At 35.8% G+C, this 18,122-nt stretch overlaps 1 protein-coding gene across 1 annotated transcript in view; it reads left to right on the forward strand.

Moving 5' to 3' along the window:
* The window catches only part of DNAH7 (dynein axonemal heavy chain 7), a 246,619-nt gene that overhangs the window by 20,558 nt on the left and 207,939 nt on the right, over window positions 1-18,122 (forward strand). Inside the window, exons 3-8 of the mRNA XM_060016382.1 lie at window positions 2,105-2,213; window positions 2,950-3,097; window positions 11,424-11,511; window positions 12,551-12,731; window positions 14,473-14,548; window positions 15,941-16,066. Of these exons, the coding sequence (XP_059872365.1) occupies window positions 2,105-2,213; window positions 2,950-3,097; window positions 11,424-11,511; window positions 12,551-12,731; window positions 14,473-14,548; window positions 15,941-16,066 (728 nt within the window). The remainder of the gene's footprint in view (window positions 1-2,104; window positions 2,214-2,949; window positions 3,098-11,423; window positions 11,512-12,550; window positions 12,732-14,472; window positions 14,549-15,940; window positions 16,067-18,122) is intronic.

The raw sequence follows: 18,122 nt of genomic DNA on the forward strand, positions 1-18,122 counted from the left end.
AAGTACATCCATATTGTTGTACAGCCATCACCACCATCCATCTTCAGAACTCTTCATCTTTCCAAACGGAAACACTGTACCCATTAGACACTAATTCCCTGTTTCCGCCTCTTGTCAGTCCATGGCAACAAGCATTCTACTTTCTGTCTCTATGTATTTGGCTACTCTAAGTACCTCAAAAGTGGAATCATACAGTATTTGTCTTTTTCTGTCTGGCTTATTTCACTTAGCATAATGTTCTCAAGTTTCATCCAAAGCATTATTTTTTGAAAGATATTTTAAAAGCTGAGAACAAACTATAAAATTGAATTTGTGTTGCTTTGTAGAGAAAGATTCCTGATAATTTAAAGTGGAGGACATTTTTCACTTAGAAAACTTGAGTTAATATTCTTAGATAAAGTAAATGAACATTTCAAAATATACATTTTAATTGAAATTTTTTTTTAATGATACCAGATTCTATAGAATTGAGCCATAGCACCTTTTCTGTGCTTCTGCAAAATCTATCTTAAATTTTCTAGCTTAAAAGACAAGATGTGAAATGGGATAGGCATTTTCTGTTTAAAAATTTCACAAATTTTAAAAGAGAAAAATAAAAATTACCCTTAGTTTGTTGTGTCTTATTAGTATATAGGTTTAGAGATGTAAACTCAATTAAAATTCCTGATTCAATATTCAGTGGCTGAGTTGAATAATAATCCTTTCCTGTCATTGGCATATAATAGTCTAAAATGCTTTTATTGGCTGATTTAAACTTGGTTTTATGTTCATATTTGGCCATATCTTACATGTTCTCAGCATTCATTTTCTCAGTTTCATGTGTGTTAAGGGAGATGATATTTTTAAGAGATTTAAAAAAATCCATTGACCAAAGCAAACAAACAATTTTCATTTGAATATTAAGGTTTGTACTTGGATAAAATCTTCCGGCAGTAGTTAAGCCCTAGAGTGATTTTCATTACAGACATTTATGCTTCTGGTGGTGATCCTTGTTGAAATCAAGGGTGAAGATGACCCAGTGCTGGTGGCTCCCAACCCCTCTGAGCTGGTGACCTGATTCCCACCCTTTGTGAACACCTTACTCATAGCCCACCCATGAATCTGAAATCCTTTATGGAGCAAGATGAGAGCGGAAGAATGGAAAGGCAGGCAGGGAAGGATGGAAAAGCATTGACTTATTAATTGTCTCAGCTTGTTTTCCTGTGAAAGAAGAGCCTGTAAAAAGGGCTTCTGTGCAGGTAGTTTATTTGAAAGTAGGAGTAAAGGGCTGGGAAGAGTAAAACTATTCAATAAAAGCCAGTACAAGCATGGGCTGTCAAGTTGGCCTGAATGTGAGAGGAAGACACAGATTCAATTGTCATTGTTTTAAAATATGTACATTCTACTTTAAAAACCACCCATCTGGGTTTCTTGAAGAGCCATAGGTTCTAGCAACAGTGGGTCTGTGTTCTGTTATCGCAGTAACTGGCTCGAGCTAATTAGTTGTTGCCGTTTTAGGAGACGTAGGTTTTCTCCTGTTGGCCACAGTCCCCACCACCCCCTAACATTTCCCAGCACTGAAGCTGAGTGCCAATTAGCTATCATCACTACCTTTCCTCCCTCTTTCATGATACCTGCCAGAACTGTGTAGATATAAGAATTTATAACCCCTGCCTTAAACGATGGAATGAATTTGTGAGTTGCCAGGGTAATCTAGAGCTGCTGAAGCCATGAGAACAGGAAGATCCTTTGGAGTTGGAATGTAGAGGAACTCATTAGCATTGGAGTCCAGCACGGTGTGGCTCTAATTAAGATGGAAGGCTTAAAAAATCACTTGCCAATGTCTGTGGGTGAGTAAACTCTGTGGAATGAACACCTCAGTTAGGTAACAGGTGTCCACGTCAAACCAGCAGCAGAGCCTTTGGTGATATGTCCCAGATGTCCCACACCGTGCCATTCACAGACTTTAGTGACATTTGCTATTGGGTATTTGTGCCTTCTTTACAGATGTCCTAATTTGTTTGAGAAAACGTCTGTGTTTATACATTCTTACGCATTTCATGAAAAAAGTTTTTTTTGTCCCCTGACCTTGTTTTGTTAATGCTATCTAAATTTCATATTTCAGGTGAGTTCAAAGCCCCAGTGGCAGCAGGCGGCTCCATCATTCCACCTGAGTGTAAAGCGGGATGAAGGTATTCCAGAGCAGTTTAGTGTTAAAAATCAACAATCGTATGGTAAGAACTCTAATATTCTATCTTAGACTTGAAGGACATTTTCTAGAGAAAAAAATCACACAATATTTAGTTAATTAGAGCAATGAAATCGTAAACTGAAATATTTATGTAAAGTAGAAAAATTTATCCCAAGTGTGTTCCCTAAGAAAATAATTGAATCCGGTTCTTAGTTATTTCAGGCTGTTGTAAATGCTATAAAAGCTGATATTTTAGGAATTGGGCTGTTTATAATAAAACTTTGATTTATTGTATTCAGAATTTGCCTCTGTATCAAAGACTAAAGGTTTTTCTAAGGGGGATTTTAGTAAGTTGTAAACATTACTTCTAAATTATTTATATTAATATTTTTGACTTATCAGATTGATTGTATTGAATATTAACATTTTTTTCATCATGGTTCTTTAAATTTTCTGAAATAGTTTTATATTCTGTTTTTATAATAATTTTAATCTTCATTTTAAGAAGGTTCTATGCAAATATAATTGAAAATCTGAGTTTATTAACATTAATCAAAATATAAAATAAATTAATGAATATTCTTGAAATAAAGTTTTCTCATGATGACATAAAATGAGAGTTAAACTTCCTCGTAGTGAAAGAAAATGTGGTTACTTAAGAACTTAAAGAATGTAGTTTTTTTCTTAAAACATGCTTCAGCATTTTATTCTAACCACTTAAATATTTTAGCTTACTTTTTAGATGACTAATTTATGCCTTTTTTTTAAAAAAATTCAAGCTGAATACATGGAACACTTTGGAAAAAAGGGCGGGTTACTCGACCAGATTGATGATAGTCATGCTGGACCATCTACTTCCAAATCAAAGAGCAAATCTCCACATAAAGAACGAGAAAACTTTAGAAGCACTCTTGTTAATGTCATTATGTAAGTTCTATAAGCTAACCAGTGTTATCCTCGTTAGAGCCCCTGGGAAGTTTTTAATCTAAAATTATAAGAATTCTGTGCCTCTCTAAGGATGCCTGAAAACCTTGTTGGAATGAGGTCAGGGTATAAATGACGAAAGACTGAGCTTAACTCTAAAGGTGTCTCACTTTTAAATATCATCAGCTGAAAAGGTATGTTGATGAAAATGATCAATAAAAAAAATCTATACTAGGGATAGGAGAGAGTTTTATTCAAGCCAAACTGAGGACTGTAATCTAGGAGATACAGGTTCAATAAGCCCTTGACTTGTGTTCCTCCAGACTACAAAATGGGGGAAGGCTTATAAAGACAAAAACTACAAGGTTACAGTTAGTTTCATGAGTTGTTTATCAAGAATTATAATTGGATCTGGCAAGAAGGAAGGATGCTTGTTAAGTAAGGATTGGTTGGGGTCCAAAATGGTTGCATAGTTACAAGGGGTTGTAGCTGGCAGCTGCCAGCAGATACTGTTTTGAGCATGGCTGGTGGTATCCTTGAATTTGATAACAGTTCAGAAAATTTAAGTTCTCAGTGATGCAGGAACATGTCTGAAACCACATCCACAATGGCCACCTGGCTCCATTTTAAATGCCTGAAGCAGTCACTCCATTTAGATTTTTAAATGCAATCTTTTCTTTAATGGTTAAAACAGATGTACAAGGCATGTCTGACGGGCCATAAGACAGGCTGTTTGAGTTAGCATGAAGTTCAAGCCAAATCATGTATAAGCCAGAAAGACTTCCCCGTACCTCAATATATGAACATTTCTTCCATCAGGTGTCAATATTAATACTTGGTGTTGGTTGAGAGAGCTGAATGTCTGGGAATTCTGGTTGTAGGCATGCTGCCTGGTAGAAGATTTGGAGCAGTTATTTTTTTCCCCATCTTGTCTGTTCAGGTGATGTGGTGACTTCCCTGGCACTGTGGGTCTCCTTGTGTATAAAAGGAAGGAACTGGGCTGAAATGATCAGCAGTGTGATCAGGACAGGGCTTGCCCAGTCTGAAGTACAGATCTGTTTACGGAGGGCAATGCAGATGCAAGTCACCAGTTCCTCTTTGCCTGTTTTTTCACAGCTTGACGCTAGTTGTTCAGTAGCCCCTTTCTTTCATCATGACTCTCAACGCACACACACTGCCATTGGTGAACAGAATTTAGTGACACATTACAGTAAGTCACTCACCCACAGAGCTCCATTTTACTGTCCCCATGTGACACCTTACTGGCTGGATAGGCATCTTGAGGGGAGGGCAGTGGTCACTGTGTGCTGACAAAGGGATGGCAGATATGTGGGCTCCTGTGCAGTTAGATCGTGGGCGTGTGCCTCTGCGAGAGTGGTTTGGAGTTTGCTTTTGCCAGGCACCACTAGACATTACCAGCTTGACCCACTTACATCACTTTCTTCAATTAAGCCCTCTCAGAACACACGAACTTGGAGTAAAATCAACACTCTAAGCCGTGGGTGGGTAGGCCTCTGGTTACAAACTCATAGAAGCAATTTTTTCTCCTCCCAATGTCCTGGCCAAGACAAATGATCTTCTTCACACAACTTTCCTGTACCTGTCATTTTTGGTCCTCCTCTGGTTGAGGATAGAGCCCGTCTTGGGTTTCAGCTTCATACAGAGGTCTGGGTTTGAATTCTCCATTTAACTCCAGCCTACAGAATCATCTCCTGACCCCCATGGGCATTAAAGTCCAAGGCTCCGCCCCCCAAGGGCAGCCGTAGCCTCGGGGGTTGGCTGTTACTCTGCCTTGTCATTCCATCTTTTCCCTCCTGAGTATTTCCTTTTTTTCTTGTGAGCTCAGCTATGCATTCAAAGGAGCTTTGTGGCATATTATCCAGTATTTATAGAATGGTACTGGGAGGTTTTTCAGATTATCTTTGCTGCTGTGTTATAAGAAACAGAAGTCTCTTTTTAATCATTGTCATTTTTAGTTATACCTTTAACAAACACTATATGGATGGTCTTATTAAAATTCAATCTTTGAGTTTCTGGACTTTAGTAGCATGTTTAATCCCATTTGTAGTTATTGGTATTACATATTTCTTATTTTGTATTTTCTATTTACTGTATGTTGCCTTTGCTTATTTAATCTTTTTTATTCTATTGAATTGAAATTTCTGTCCCTTTATTCCTATTGGCTTAAAAGCTATCAAATATATTTTTATTCTTTTAGTGGTTACCCTAGCATTTAAAGCCACATATAATAACTTATATTTTTAAAAGTTTAAAATTCATTTGATCCATCTTCCCTCTGAATAATATGAAAGGACCTTCGAGTGCTTTAACTTAGCTCTGAACTTTCCTTTGCATTTTTCATGTGATTGTTTATTTCTACCAATATTTCTATAATATTTTAGTTTTACCAAGTCCTTAAACTCCCCATACTCTTTTTCTAAAGCTCCTACTTACTTAGATTTACTAACATGTTTTCTAATTTCTTAGAAAGTTGCCTTTGCATTCCACTCCTCACTTGCGGGTTCATTTTTTTTTTTTTTTGCTGAAGTCCTTCCCTTAGTAGTTCCTTCAATGAGGATCTGTGGAGAGTAAACTCGACACTTTTATTTTTTGTAAAGGTCGCTACTATTTTGCCCTTACTCTTGAATTAATGACTAAGCTCACTACAGAGTTAAAGGATAATAGTAATTTTTCCCTACAAATATGGAAAACATTGAAAAATATTAACAATTTTCCCCAAATAAAAATAGAATATATTTAAAGTGTACAATGTGGTGATTTTAATATACTTACACATTGTGAAAGGATTTCCAGCAATCAAGTTAACACATCCATCACCTGACATATTTACCTTTTTGTGTGTGTGTGAGAACCCTTAAGTTCTCCTCTCTTAGCAAATGTCAATTACACGATACAGTATTATCTGTAGCCACATGATGGCATATATTATTGTTGATGAGAAGCCTTTGTTGCTTTATTTGTTACTTCTTTGTTTGCAATCTGTTTGTACTGTCAGTTTGTCTTTTCAAAGCCTTCTATATAGTCTGTAAAAAACAGATTTAGCGAAATATAATTTACATACCATTACATTCATCCATGTTAAAAATGTACAATTGAATGAATTTTAGTAAATTTCTGTAGTTGCGCAACCTTCACCAAAATCCAGTTTTAGAATACTTCTGTCATCTACAAGTTCCCTTTTGCCCATCTCAGTTAATCCTTTCTACCACTGGTTGCCCCAGGCAATCATCGATCTGCTTTCTGTTTCTATAGCTTTATCTTTTCTACAATTTCACATAAATGGAATCATACATTATGTATGTTTTTGAAATCCATCTTGTTTACTGTTTCTTATTTGGGGCTATTATGAACGATGCTGCTATGAGCTTTGCATGCTGGTCTTTTTGTGGACATCTGTTTTCACTTCTGCTGCGTGGATACCTATTTATAGAAATTCTGGGTAGTGTAGTCGGTGTATGTTTAAATTTTTAAGACATTCCTAAGCTGTTTTCCAAATCATCATACTGTTTTACATTCCCACAGGAATGTATAAAGAAGTTTCTAGTCTCTCTACATTCTTGCCCACACTTTGTCTTTTGTTGTGTTTTGTCATTCTAACCATTCTAGTAAATGTGTTGTCGTATCCTATCATGGCTTTAGGTTGTATGTCTCTAATGACTAATAAAAATAATAAAAATAAAATAAAATAAAAATAAAATAAAATAAAAATAAATAAATATAAATAAATAAAATAAAATAAAAAAGATGGACATCTTTTTTGTAGTTGTTTGGCATTCACATAATTTCTTTGGGGAACTGTCAACTTAAACCTATTGCCCATTTTAAAAAATTGGGTTGTTTGTCTTATTATTGCCTTGTAAGAGTTTTTTATATAGTGTGTATGCAAGTCCTTTATCAGATATATCTTCTGCAAGTATTTTCTCCCAGTCTGTGGCTTATCTTTCCATTTCCTTCCTGGCATGTTTTGAAAAGCAAACGTTTTAAATTTTGATGAAGCTCAACTTATCAATTTTTTTCTTTTATTGTTCATGCTTTTGGAGTCATATCCAAGAAACTTTTCCTATCACAAGATCATAAATATTTTCTCTTATGTTTTCTTAGAAGTTTTAGCTTAGCTCTAGTTTTAGTTTTAGCTCTTACATTTATGTGCATGCTTTATTTCAATGAGGTATCTGTGTTATGAGGTAAGGGTTAAGGTTCATTTTTTTGCATATAGATATCCAAATGTTTCAGCCGCATTTGGTGAAAAGACAATTTTCATTGAATTACCTGGGCATCTTTGTCCAAAATCATTTGACCATATATAGGGTTCTATTTCTCTTGCATTTACCTGTGTGTCTGTATTTACACCACTTGTCACGTAGCTTTATATTAAGTTTTGAAATCAGGTAGTTTAATTCCACAAAATTTATTCTTCTTTTTCAAAATTGTTTTGGCTATTCTAGGTCTTTTGCATTTTCATATACTACACTTTAGGATCAGCTTGTCAGTTTCTGCAAAAAAAAAAGAAAAGAAAGAAAAAGCTTACTGAGATATAGTAGACAATGCATTGAAACTATAAATCAATTTTGAGAGAATTGCCATTTCAATAATATTGAGCCTTCCAGTCCATGAACATGTTATTTCTCTCCATGAAATTAGATTTTCTTTAATTGCTCTCATTAGTGTCTTGTATTTTTAATGTACAAGTCTTAGACTTTAAAAATATTATTCTTGAGTATTTTTCTTTTTGATGTGAATGAAATTATGTAATTTCATTTTCTGATTATTCTTTCTCCGTATATAGAAAAATTTATTGAGTTTTTGCTTGTTAATTTTATATCATAAGACCTTACTAAATGTGCTTACTAGTTCTGGAGCTTTTTAAAAGATTCCTTAGAATTTCCTACATATCAGTCATGTTGTCTGCAAATAATAGATTTATGTCTTCATTTTCAATTTAGATGCTTTTCATTTCTCTCTCTTTCCATTTTACACTTGTTGGGTCCTTCAGTACATTGTTTTTCTTTTACTTTTTTTTTTTTTTTTTGTGGTACACATGCCTCTCACTGTTGTGGCCTCTCCCGTTGCGGAGCACAGGCTTTGGACGCGCAGGCTCAGCGGCCATGGCTCACGGGCCCAGCCGCTCCACGGCATGTGGGTCTTCTGCATCGGCGGGCGGACTCTCAACCACTGCGCCACCAGGGAAGCCCCAGTACGTTGTTGAATAGAACTGGTGATAGTGAAATTCCCAGTCTTATTGGGAAAGCGTTCAGTCTTTCATATTTATGTAGGATGTTAGTTGTAGGTTTTTAAGATACTCTTTATTAGATTAATGAATTTCCCTTCTTTTCCTAGTTTGTTGAGAGGTTTCGTCGTGAGTGGGTGCTGGATTTCTGTCAGATGCTTTTTCAATGTCCATTGAGATGATCATTTAATTTTTGTCCTTTTTAAATATGGCATGTTACATTAAATGATCTTCATATGTTAAACCTTGCATTCCCCTCACTTAGTCATTATGTATATGTAATATACATAATGGATTTGTTAAAATTTTCAAATCTACATTAATGAATGATATGGGACTGTACTTTCCTTGTGATGTCTTTGTCTGGCTTTGGTATCGGGGTACTACTGGCCTCATAAAATGAGTTAAGTGTTTCAACCTCCTCTATTTTCCAAATGAATTTGTGTAGAATTGGTGTTGTTTCTTCCTTACTTGTTTGATAGAATTTATTAGTGAGGCCATCTGGACCTGAACTTTTCTTTGTGGAAAGATTATTACTTACTAATTCAATTAGTTTACTTGATATAGATCTCTTCATATTTTTTATTTCTTCTTGAGGCATGTTTGGTACTTCTTTACCTTTTAGGAATACGTTCTTTTCAGTTAAGTTGTCTAATTTTTTAAAAAATTATTTATTTGTTTGTTTGTTTGTTTATGGCTGTGTTGGGTCTTCGTTGCTGTGCACGGGCTTTCTCTAGTTGCAGCAAGTGGGGGCTACTCTTTGTTGCGGTGGCTCCTCTTGTTGCAGAGCATGGGCTTTAGGTGTGCAGGCTTCAGTAGTTTTAGCACGTGGGCTCAGTAGTTGTGGCTTGCAGGCTCTGGAGTGCAGGCTCAGTAGTTGTGGCACACGGGCTTAGTTGCTCTGCGGCATGTGGGATCTTCCCGGACCAGGACTCTAACCCGTGTTCCCTGCATTGGCAGGTAGATTCTTAACCACTGTACCACCAGGGAAGTCCCCTGAGTTGTCTAATTTGCTGGCATAAAGTTGCTCAGATAATTTCCTTGCTGTCAGCCTTCCTATACGTTTCCTCCCTTGGTACCTGTTGATTGCAACACGAGAGCCTTTTCTAGGGGTCTCCTAGGCAGATTGGTTTCCTTCCTGCATGAGTTACGGTCTGTGGTGTTCTCAGTTGTTTCATCTGTTCTTTATCTTCTTTTCATGTTCCAAAAATTTGTTGAAGTATCTACTCAGCTGATGACCCTCTAGTTGCTTTACAATCGTGCATTCAAATTATTACCATTTTCATAGGAAAACTTGAAAAAAAGGATGTTTATGTCACCATCTTGAACGAAAAATCTCTATTGATAAAGAGAAAAAATATCAATATAGTTCTTTCAGTTTTGAGAAATAAAGTACATCATATTTTCTCTTTAACAGGTACAGTGTCTCCAGTATTGATTGATTTATTTCTGAATGGAATGTTGCTTTGATGGAAAGAGCATGACAGTTTAGAAGCACATATGGATGGGCAAATCCTTGGTTTTGTATTTAATTAACAGTGTGATGAAGGGGAAGTTATCTAATCTCTCTGACATTGTTTCTTCATCTGTGCAGTGGGGATAATTATGTCATTGTCTCCTGTAACAGTAGGTGTGAGGATTAGAGAAAGCTTCTATTATTGTTCCTAGCAGCAGGTTCTTTGCCTGCGGCCACAGAACGATAAAATTACAGAGTTTTAGAGCTGAAAGGATCTTCATTCTGACTGCAAGAACTTCTACAGCCTCTCCTGTAGCCCCTAACCTCCTCCCTCTTCACCTCTCCTGACCTTGCTGCATCCTTCTAGGTCCACATTACTCACACAGAGGATGAAGTTTGAGCGTCAGGATTCAGCAAAGTAGATAGGATAAGCATTTCTTCCATTAAAAAACAAAAAAAACCAACAATCCATTTATTAAGGTCATATACTTTATTGTGGCAGAATCTGAACCCAGATGTCCTGATTCCTGAAGTACGTTACTGTCATTAGTATCTTATTACTATACAAACACCAAAATAACAAGATGATTACTTTTGCAGTTAAAATAACCCTTCTCTTTCCAGCCACAGAATACCCTGAAGATCTGAGACATTCCTGAGATATTCCTGAGACATTCCTGACACATTGCCTTGCCTCTCTTCTCTGGTCCATTTAGTTGAAAAAAATAAGTCTAAAGTTCACAAGATAGTGGATTCCTAGATTTGCAAAAAACTAAGTCAGAAGATCCATTCTGGGTACCTACTTTGGTATGATATCTCAGACAGATATTCAATAAACCTACAGTCTCCACTCACTGGACAGTTAGTGGGGAGAAGTATTTTATTACACAGCATCACTAACCTGTATCCATCCTGATGAAGTTGGGACCTGGAGCATGATACATTCAATGATAGAGAGGTTAAAGGTATCACAGAACAACTTATTTTCCTGAAGATGTGAACTTTTCACACATTGGAGCCCCAGAGGAAGTTACAAAATGTAGCTCATATCTGATATAGGTTTTGAATTGAATTATACCTAGAAACGTTATAGTATTATATGAACAGTTAGCCAATAATAAAAACATAGGAGCATATGAGCTTCTGTGTCACTTGTTGCTAACTTCTAATATGTGTTCCTAGATATCTGAGAAATGGTCTCTTGAAGAATATATCTGTGTCTTTGGCAAAACTACATTTAGAGTCTTTTCCATCAGTGCTCTTCTAAACGTCATATTTATAAATAACCATACATGTTTTAGGAATAATGCAAGAACATTCCTATAAAAGTTCAGAGAAGAGAGATGATTTTGGAGCAATGAGCAAGAATGAATAAAGCCTATCAAAAAGGATGTGGCCTCTGAATTAGATCTTTCAAATCACTTTCAATAAAACTCTCTCTCTGAATAAAGAGAAGGTATTCTGGGAGGAATACGGTACCAAATAAATATGTTTACTATTTTAAAAATGTTCCACAATGCCTTTTTTTCTTATTTTATAAAAGACAGTCTGACAGATAAATCTATTGATTTATGTTCTAACTGCCATTTATATACATCTGAATAGTGTGTTTATCATTTTCTTAGGCAACAAGATGCTGTCTTAGACTCAGCTACTCTGGATGAAAGCACATTGCCAAAACTAACCACTTCTGCAATAGAGAGAGACATCTTGGTAACAAGCTATTTCTTTTGTCAGTATAATTGAAAGTAAAGGAAGCACTTGAAGGTGCTCTTGTGCCTTTGAGTTTATTCTGTGCTCCTTCCTGTGCAAATACATGGATGTAGGAGTAAAGATGAAGTTCCATAAAATTGCTCTATTGGATTAACGGAGGAAATTATTCTTCCCCTCGTTTCCTAAGACCACAGTCAGAGAATCTCAAGTCTCCCTGCTCCCTATGTTAAAGCTAGCCTCAGTCATGTATAGCTTTTACATGTCTTTATTCTATGAGAAATTATTTTAATTACATAATGTACATGTCACAGAGCATATTAACTTACTTTAGAAAAAAGTAATTCTTCAACGATTTCAAATATAGAATTTTTTAAAAGCAAATATCAAAGACTTTAACATTGCTAATTTGAAAGTATTTTTTGATGTTTAAATTTTTTTCTGGTAAGTGACATGTAAAAACTTGGGAAAATATATTGACATTAAATGTCCATTGTTAGAGAAATACTATCATGTCTTAAAATGAATTTTTTGTGTACACATTTAACAACATCTGTAAAATTATGGCATGAAATATTAACAGGCCAATTAGAAATTTTGTAAATCCTGTTGGATAATATTTCTGAGATTAATGACTAGGGATACTGATTCACTTACAGCTTTTAAGATCTACTTCTGATTATCAATAACACAGGACAAAAACGAACATCCTAAATTTTCACACATTTATAGAACACTAAATTCTACCTCCACATATATGAGTTCTGTTTAGTACATCATATATTTAGTAATGTAACTTCAAGTTTTAGAGTGTAGTTATGAATTAAGGTAAGAGTTTTAATTTTCATGAAATAAGTTTTTTTTTTAAGTTTTTTTTAATTTAGGAGAGCTCAAATAATGAATTGCAAAAAATAATTTTTTATGATTTGTAAATACTTTGTTCTACTAAAACTTTAATTTTGCTCAGTGGTTTTAGTTTTGATAAATACTTCTTTTATTATAGTATTAAACCCATCTCCATTTCTCATTATCTTTTCTGTAGAGATATTACTATTATATCCACCATGGAATTGATACGGACCACGTAGCCCCAATGGAAGATTCTTGGCTGGAGCATGTATTGGATTTAGTCCCCCACCATCTGAAAGTCCTCACTAACAGCATACTTGCATTATCTGATGAAATGAGAGAAGATTATCTTCTTAGTGTAAAAAAATCCATAGGTAAATCAATATTTCTCTTTCTAATTTGAATGCGTCTTATTAAAGATAAATTTTAAAAAATTTAAAGTTAACACCTATCTTTGAAACTATTTATTATATTTATTAGGCTGTTTCTTGTATTGTGGTTACATTGCTTAAAATCTCAGGCAAATTTCATTAATAAAATATAGCAAAAATTTTTAAAAACCGTCTTTCTATTTGTAGGGCTATATCCCCTAAACAAAGGACATAACTGAAACAAATTTTAAAATGTTAATTAATTAATATTAATATTACTGATATCATAAACTAGAGTGTGATTAATTACAAAACTACTGCTATGGACCAGAGGTTGGCAAACTACAGCTCATAGGCCCAATCTGGCCCACTGCCTATTTTTGTGAATAAAGTTTTATTAAACACAGACACACACATTCATTTGCATATTATCTATAGCTGCTTTTGCACCATAAGAGATTGTTGAGTAGTTGTGATAGAGACCTTGTTGCTCACAGAGTTGAAAATACTTGCAGTCTGGCCCTTTGCGTGAAAGTTTGCTGACTCATGGTATAGACCAATAGGCTCTAGGACTGACATTATCAGAGCCATTTAAAAAGTACTCATTTCCAGACCCATCTGAATTAAAATCTCTGGAGGCAGTCTTTCAAATCTGTGCTTTAAAAAAAGGTTCTTCGATTGGTTGTGATAGTAAGCCTGGTATAATTGATGCTATGTCAAAGTTGGAGAAATCATACTGCTTTGAAATGGTTGCGGGACCCTTCAGGGAGGAGGGCATTCACTGCATTGAAGACTCCTATTGAGTGTTTTGATCATGTAAAGAGCCATATCCTTGCCCCCAAAGAGTTCATAGGGTAATGAGGGCCATGGACAAATCACTAAATTATAAAGCAAAGTAGCAAGTACAGTGAGGAGAGAAATCGAGAACATGGTCTAAGGGAGAAGAGGTCATGCCTGACTTGTTAGGAAGGACTCTGTGGCACCTGAACTGAGTTGTGAAGGATGAACATATACAGACTAGGGAACACGGATGGCCTAGGAAATGGTGGGAATGATGGCAGACAAGAGCGAAAGGCTCTTCTGACCTTGCAAGCGGCTCTGATGGCCAAAGAAGAGGGTGCATTTTGGGAAGGGGGTAGAATACTAAGGGCCTTACATGCTTTCTTTTAAGCATTTGAAGGTAAAGGAGAGTCACTGAAGGATTTTAGGCAGAGGGATAAAAACATATTTGCATTTTAGAAAGAGCATCTTCAAAGAAAAGCAAGAAAGTTAGAATTAACTGAATTAAAGACTGCAGAGGCAGAAGTAGCTCACTTTACTGATTTCATAACAAGGTAGTTCTATGCTCTTAAGCAGTTTAAAAGAGAACAGCAAAGCAATATGTATCTTTCCTCAGTGAAGGGAAACTACTGCTACTCTGTATTGTTGACCTTCAATTCAATAAGAACACTTTTGGTGGAAGAGCTAAAAAGGAAAATGTATCAATAATATTAAGAGCAATGATTTTCGAATGAAAGAACAGGAACATTGTTAAGAAAGGGTATATATATTCTCAAAGACACAGACATCATAGATTTTCTCATAAAAATTTTAAAATTTTCTTGTGTTTATAAATGCACAAATCTCTCATTATTTTAAAAAAAACTTAATGTAAACAATTTTAAAGGAATTAGTTTTGCAGTTGCTTGGGAAATACTATAATTACTATAAGGTTGTTGATCAGAACTTTTCAATTTTCTTTTAGTTGATTTTGTTTTAAAAGATCCTAGAGAAAAGGAAGATGACAGAAAGGTAGAAGAACTTCCACCCCATCGTGCTGAGTAAGCAGTCAGGTTTCACTAAGAATATTGATTTTTTGCAATCATTTCTCTGTATGTGGATATATTTATACACTGGTTATATTTTCTCATATATATGTTTATAATTTGTGTACTGCATATATACAGCTGATCATACTATCTTTGTTTATGTATTTAAGCCCTAACATGTTATGTTTACAAATTGATGGATAGATAGGTAGGCAAACACACACTGACAGCAAACACACACTGACAGATGGATGCCTATGTGGTTAAAACATAAGTGCTCTGGTGAAAGACCTTGATACAGATCTTTTATCTCCACAGCTCCAAGCACAGGCTTTAGATGTATTAGGGACATGAAAGCTTGAAGGCAATCTGAATGCCCCAAAACACAGTGGGAATGTTGCAGAAAATATGCAAACACAGAATATATTACATGGATTAAAATATAGAATACATATGGGAAAATCCACTTGCTATATATTTTCCCTAAAATAACATTTAGGAATACATCACTTAAATAGTTTGAAGAATAGAACTTATATGATTAAGTAACCACTTCAGTTTTACTTTGTTTTTTTTGTATCATTTAAAAGTGCCCCAAATTGTTTCTCTTAACAACTAAAAAAAAGAAAGTCAATGTATCTTCTATGGAGAACAGCTTTTCTCCCAGGGATAGACAAAAACTATCCTTTGTAATTGTAAAGGTGATATGACCACAAATGAAAAACTGAATTAACTTTACTATATATTAAAACAAGACTAAGTGTTTAAAATCAATGAGAATAAAAAAAAATTTACTGGCATAAAATGTAAATGTTGAAATATACTCTGAAGGATGAAAATGGCACATCTTTAGTATATAAAAGATGATTAGTCAAGTCGGCGGAGTTACAGAATAAATATCTTTAAATAGAATGTTACTGTTTATGATTTTGTAAGTGACCTTTACACAGTCAGAGGTGAAGTTCAAGAAGATTTCCAGGGTGGAGTATATTCTTAAAATGTTTTAAAAACAATAGGGACATAAAATGTTTCCTTAAAAAGAAATCTTTTAAGATATATATAAAACGTAGCTGGCTACTCTTCCTGTTTGATCACTATTAGTTATTTGTGGACTCCATCACATCAAGCATTTAGAGAAAAACAGTTGCCTTATGTGATAAAAATTCAAATCTAATTTTATCTGCGTTAGTTAAAAATTATACTAAACCACAAAGAGTATGACTTTTATATACTTTAAAACATAATTACATATTTTGTTTTTACCATGAGGGATAAATCGTATTTTTAATTCAAATTAAACTCAAAAAATTATTACTCAAATAAAATTATTACTCAAAAAGTACTTTGACTTTTATAAGACTTCCTGATTTTTAAAGCAGATGACTATTTTCTCTTTGCTTTCAGAATGGAAATTCTTCCAAAACCTTGGAGGAAATCTTTTTTAGCTGCAAGCAGTTATATTAGGGATCACTTGAACGCAATGAACCCTACAATGTTGGCGGTGTTAGATTTGTGGCACAGTACTTTTAGGTAAGTATTTCTGGCCTTACTGAGGGTTTTGTTGTTGTTGTTGTTTGTTTTGTTTAAGAGAGATGAAAGTTATTACATCTTAATTATTTCTTTTACTATTTTAACTATAAATTTTAAAAATAATTACAAATCTAACCTAAGTAAGCATGGTTTTAAACAACATAGAAGTGTATAGGGTAAAAGTGAGTGTCGCCATTATGTCTTATCGAGTTCTCCCTTCCCCACCCCCCCCGCCGGGTTACCATATATACTTTAAGGAGTAATCACAGTTAAGGGGCTGAATCGCCATGCCTCGTTTTAAATCCCACAGAACATTAGCTGCTACAGTCATCTTTATTGTTTAGAAACCGAGGTAATACTGCCCATGTGATTAGCATGAGGTGAAGTTTCTGGGCGACTCTTGGGGATCATGCATCTCCTTGTGGGCGTCGTCATGGTGCGAAAGGTGCAGAGCTGGATGTGAAGGCTGGTGGGTGCTATGGAGTTACAGACCTTGGCCCTAGGGCTGAGGACAGTTTACCTCACAGTTGAGAAGGTCCAGCTTCATATTCCCTCCCTTGTGCCGCCCCTTCCAAGGCACTGAGGGGGCATCCTAGCAATAGGCACACGTGGACATAACCTATTTCTAAAATATGCAGAAGTAATACAGATTTATATCATTTTTCTTAAAGAAGCCCTCTCAAAACCTGAATGGGTCCCTGTCTCGTGATAGAAGACATGGCAGCCTGGCCTCCAAGGTGGTCCCATGAGCCTTTTCTCACCCTTCCAGCCAAAGCCCCAGTTTACATGCAATCTGTTTTCCAGGGTCTCCTGGTCCTTAATTGCAGGTATTGTCCTGAGGACACAATAATGAGCACATTTTCTCGCCTCCTGCAGACCAGCAAAGGGAAAGCTAAGAGCTTCGGGTGCTTCAGAAACACAGCTGTTGTCTCTGCTCTGGAAAGCACCCCTGCACATACACTAGGGGGGGCCTCACCGACCAACTTCTCTGAGCTCCTTCCGAAGTTGGGATCCTTAGTGCCCAGGAGCACCTAACCCTAACCCTGCTCCCAGTCCTGCTTCAGGAAGCCCAGCCAGCCAGAATCGCCCCAGCTCTGCCACCCTCCCATCGGAGGCTCTCCAGTTCCCACCTGTGAGATGAGTGTGGGTTTGTGGTGTCTAAGGCCCCTCCCCTCCCTCCCTCCATCCCTCTCTCCCTTCCTTCCTTTTTTAAACAAATTTTAATGTAATTTCTTTACACAGATACATATGTAATTACTATGATTACACAGGTGTGATCATATACACTTTTTAAGTGCAGCCCTTTTTTCTTTACTTTGCCTGACTCCCACCAGCCTGGCCTTTCTTTTCCTCGTTATGTGCACTTCTTTCTACCAACCCAGCCAAAGGCATGATAACCATTAGTGGGGCATCTTCCCATATTTTTCTTTGTGCTCACGTAGCCAAATATATATGTATATCCACATATGTGTATATACATACATAGCATAAAACTGGCTTTCGTCAATGAGGCTGTTGACTCCTAGAAAGCACATCCTTTCAACTTTCCATTGTATAATGTGGATTTCTTTGTCTTCTTGAATTTGTCTTAGAGGAAGAGGCCATCTCCCTGCCCCATGCTTTTCTCATTTTGTTTCTTTTGGGTATTGAGACTCAAATATCTCTCCCTGACAAGGACCATGATCTAATTTTGTCTGCAGTGATGAGATCATACAATACAGTATATCACTTTCACAAAGGATGTTTACATGCAGTAGTACATTTCATTTTCAAAACACCACCACAGTGTTTATTTTATTTTTTTAATATCCATTCATACATGGAACTGCTAGAACACACTGAGCTGGTTGCTGGAGGATGAGCACCATTGCCTAATATTGTTCATAAAGGGCTAGACTTTGTCTATTGTACAATGTCAGGAGGCAAGAGACAAGAAAATGAAAGGAGGAAGGGGAAGAAGAAAAAGTAACAAAGCCGAGATAAGAAAACAGTAAATAGTAGATATGTCCAAAATTAGTGTCCAGGGATGTGGTGGCAGAGATGTTAGTTGCAGCAG

The sequence above is a fragment of the Delphinus delphis genome, chromosome 7 (genome assembly GCF_949987515.2).
Source record: "Delphinus delphis chromosome 7, mDelDel1.2, whole genome shotgun sequence".
Lineage (NCBI taxonomy): Eukaryota > Metazoa > Chordata > Mammalia > Artiodactyla > Delphinidae > Delphinus > Delphinus delphis.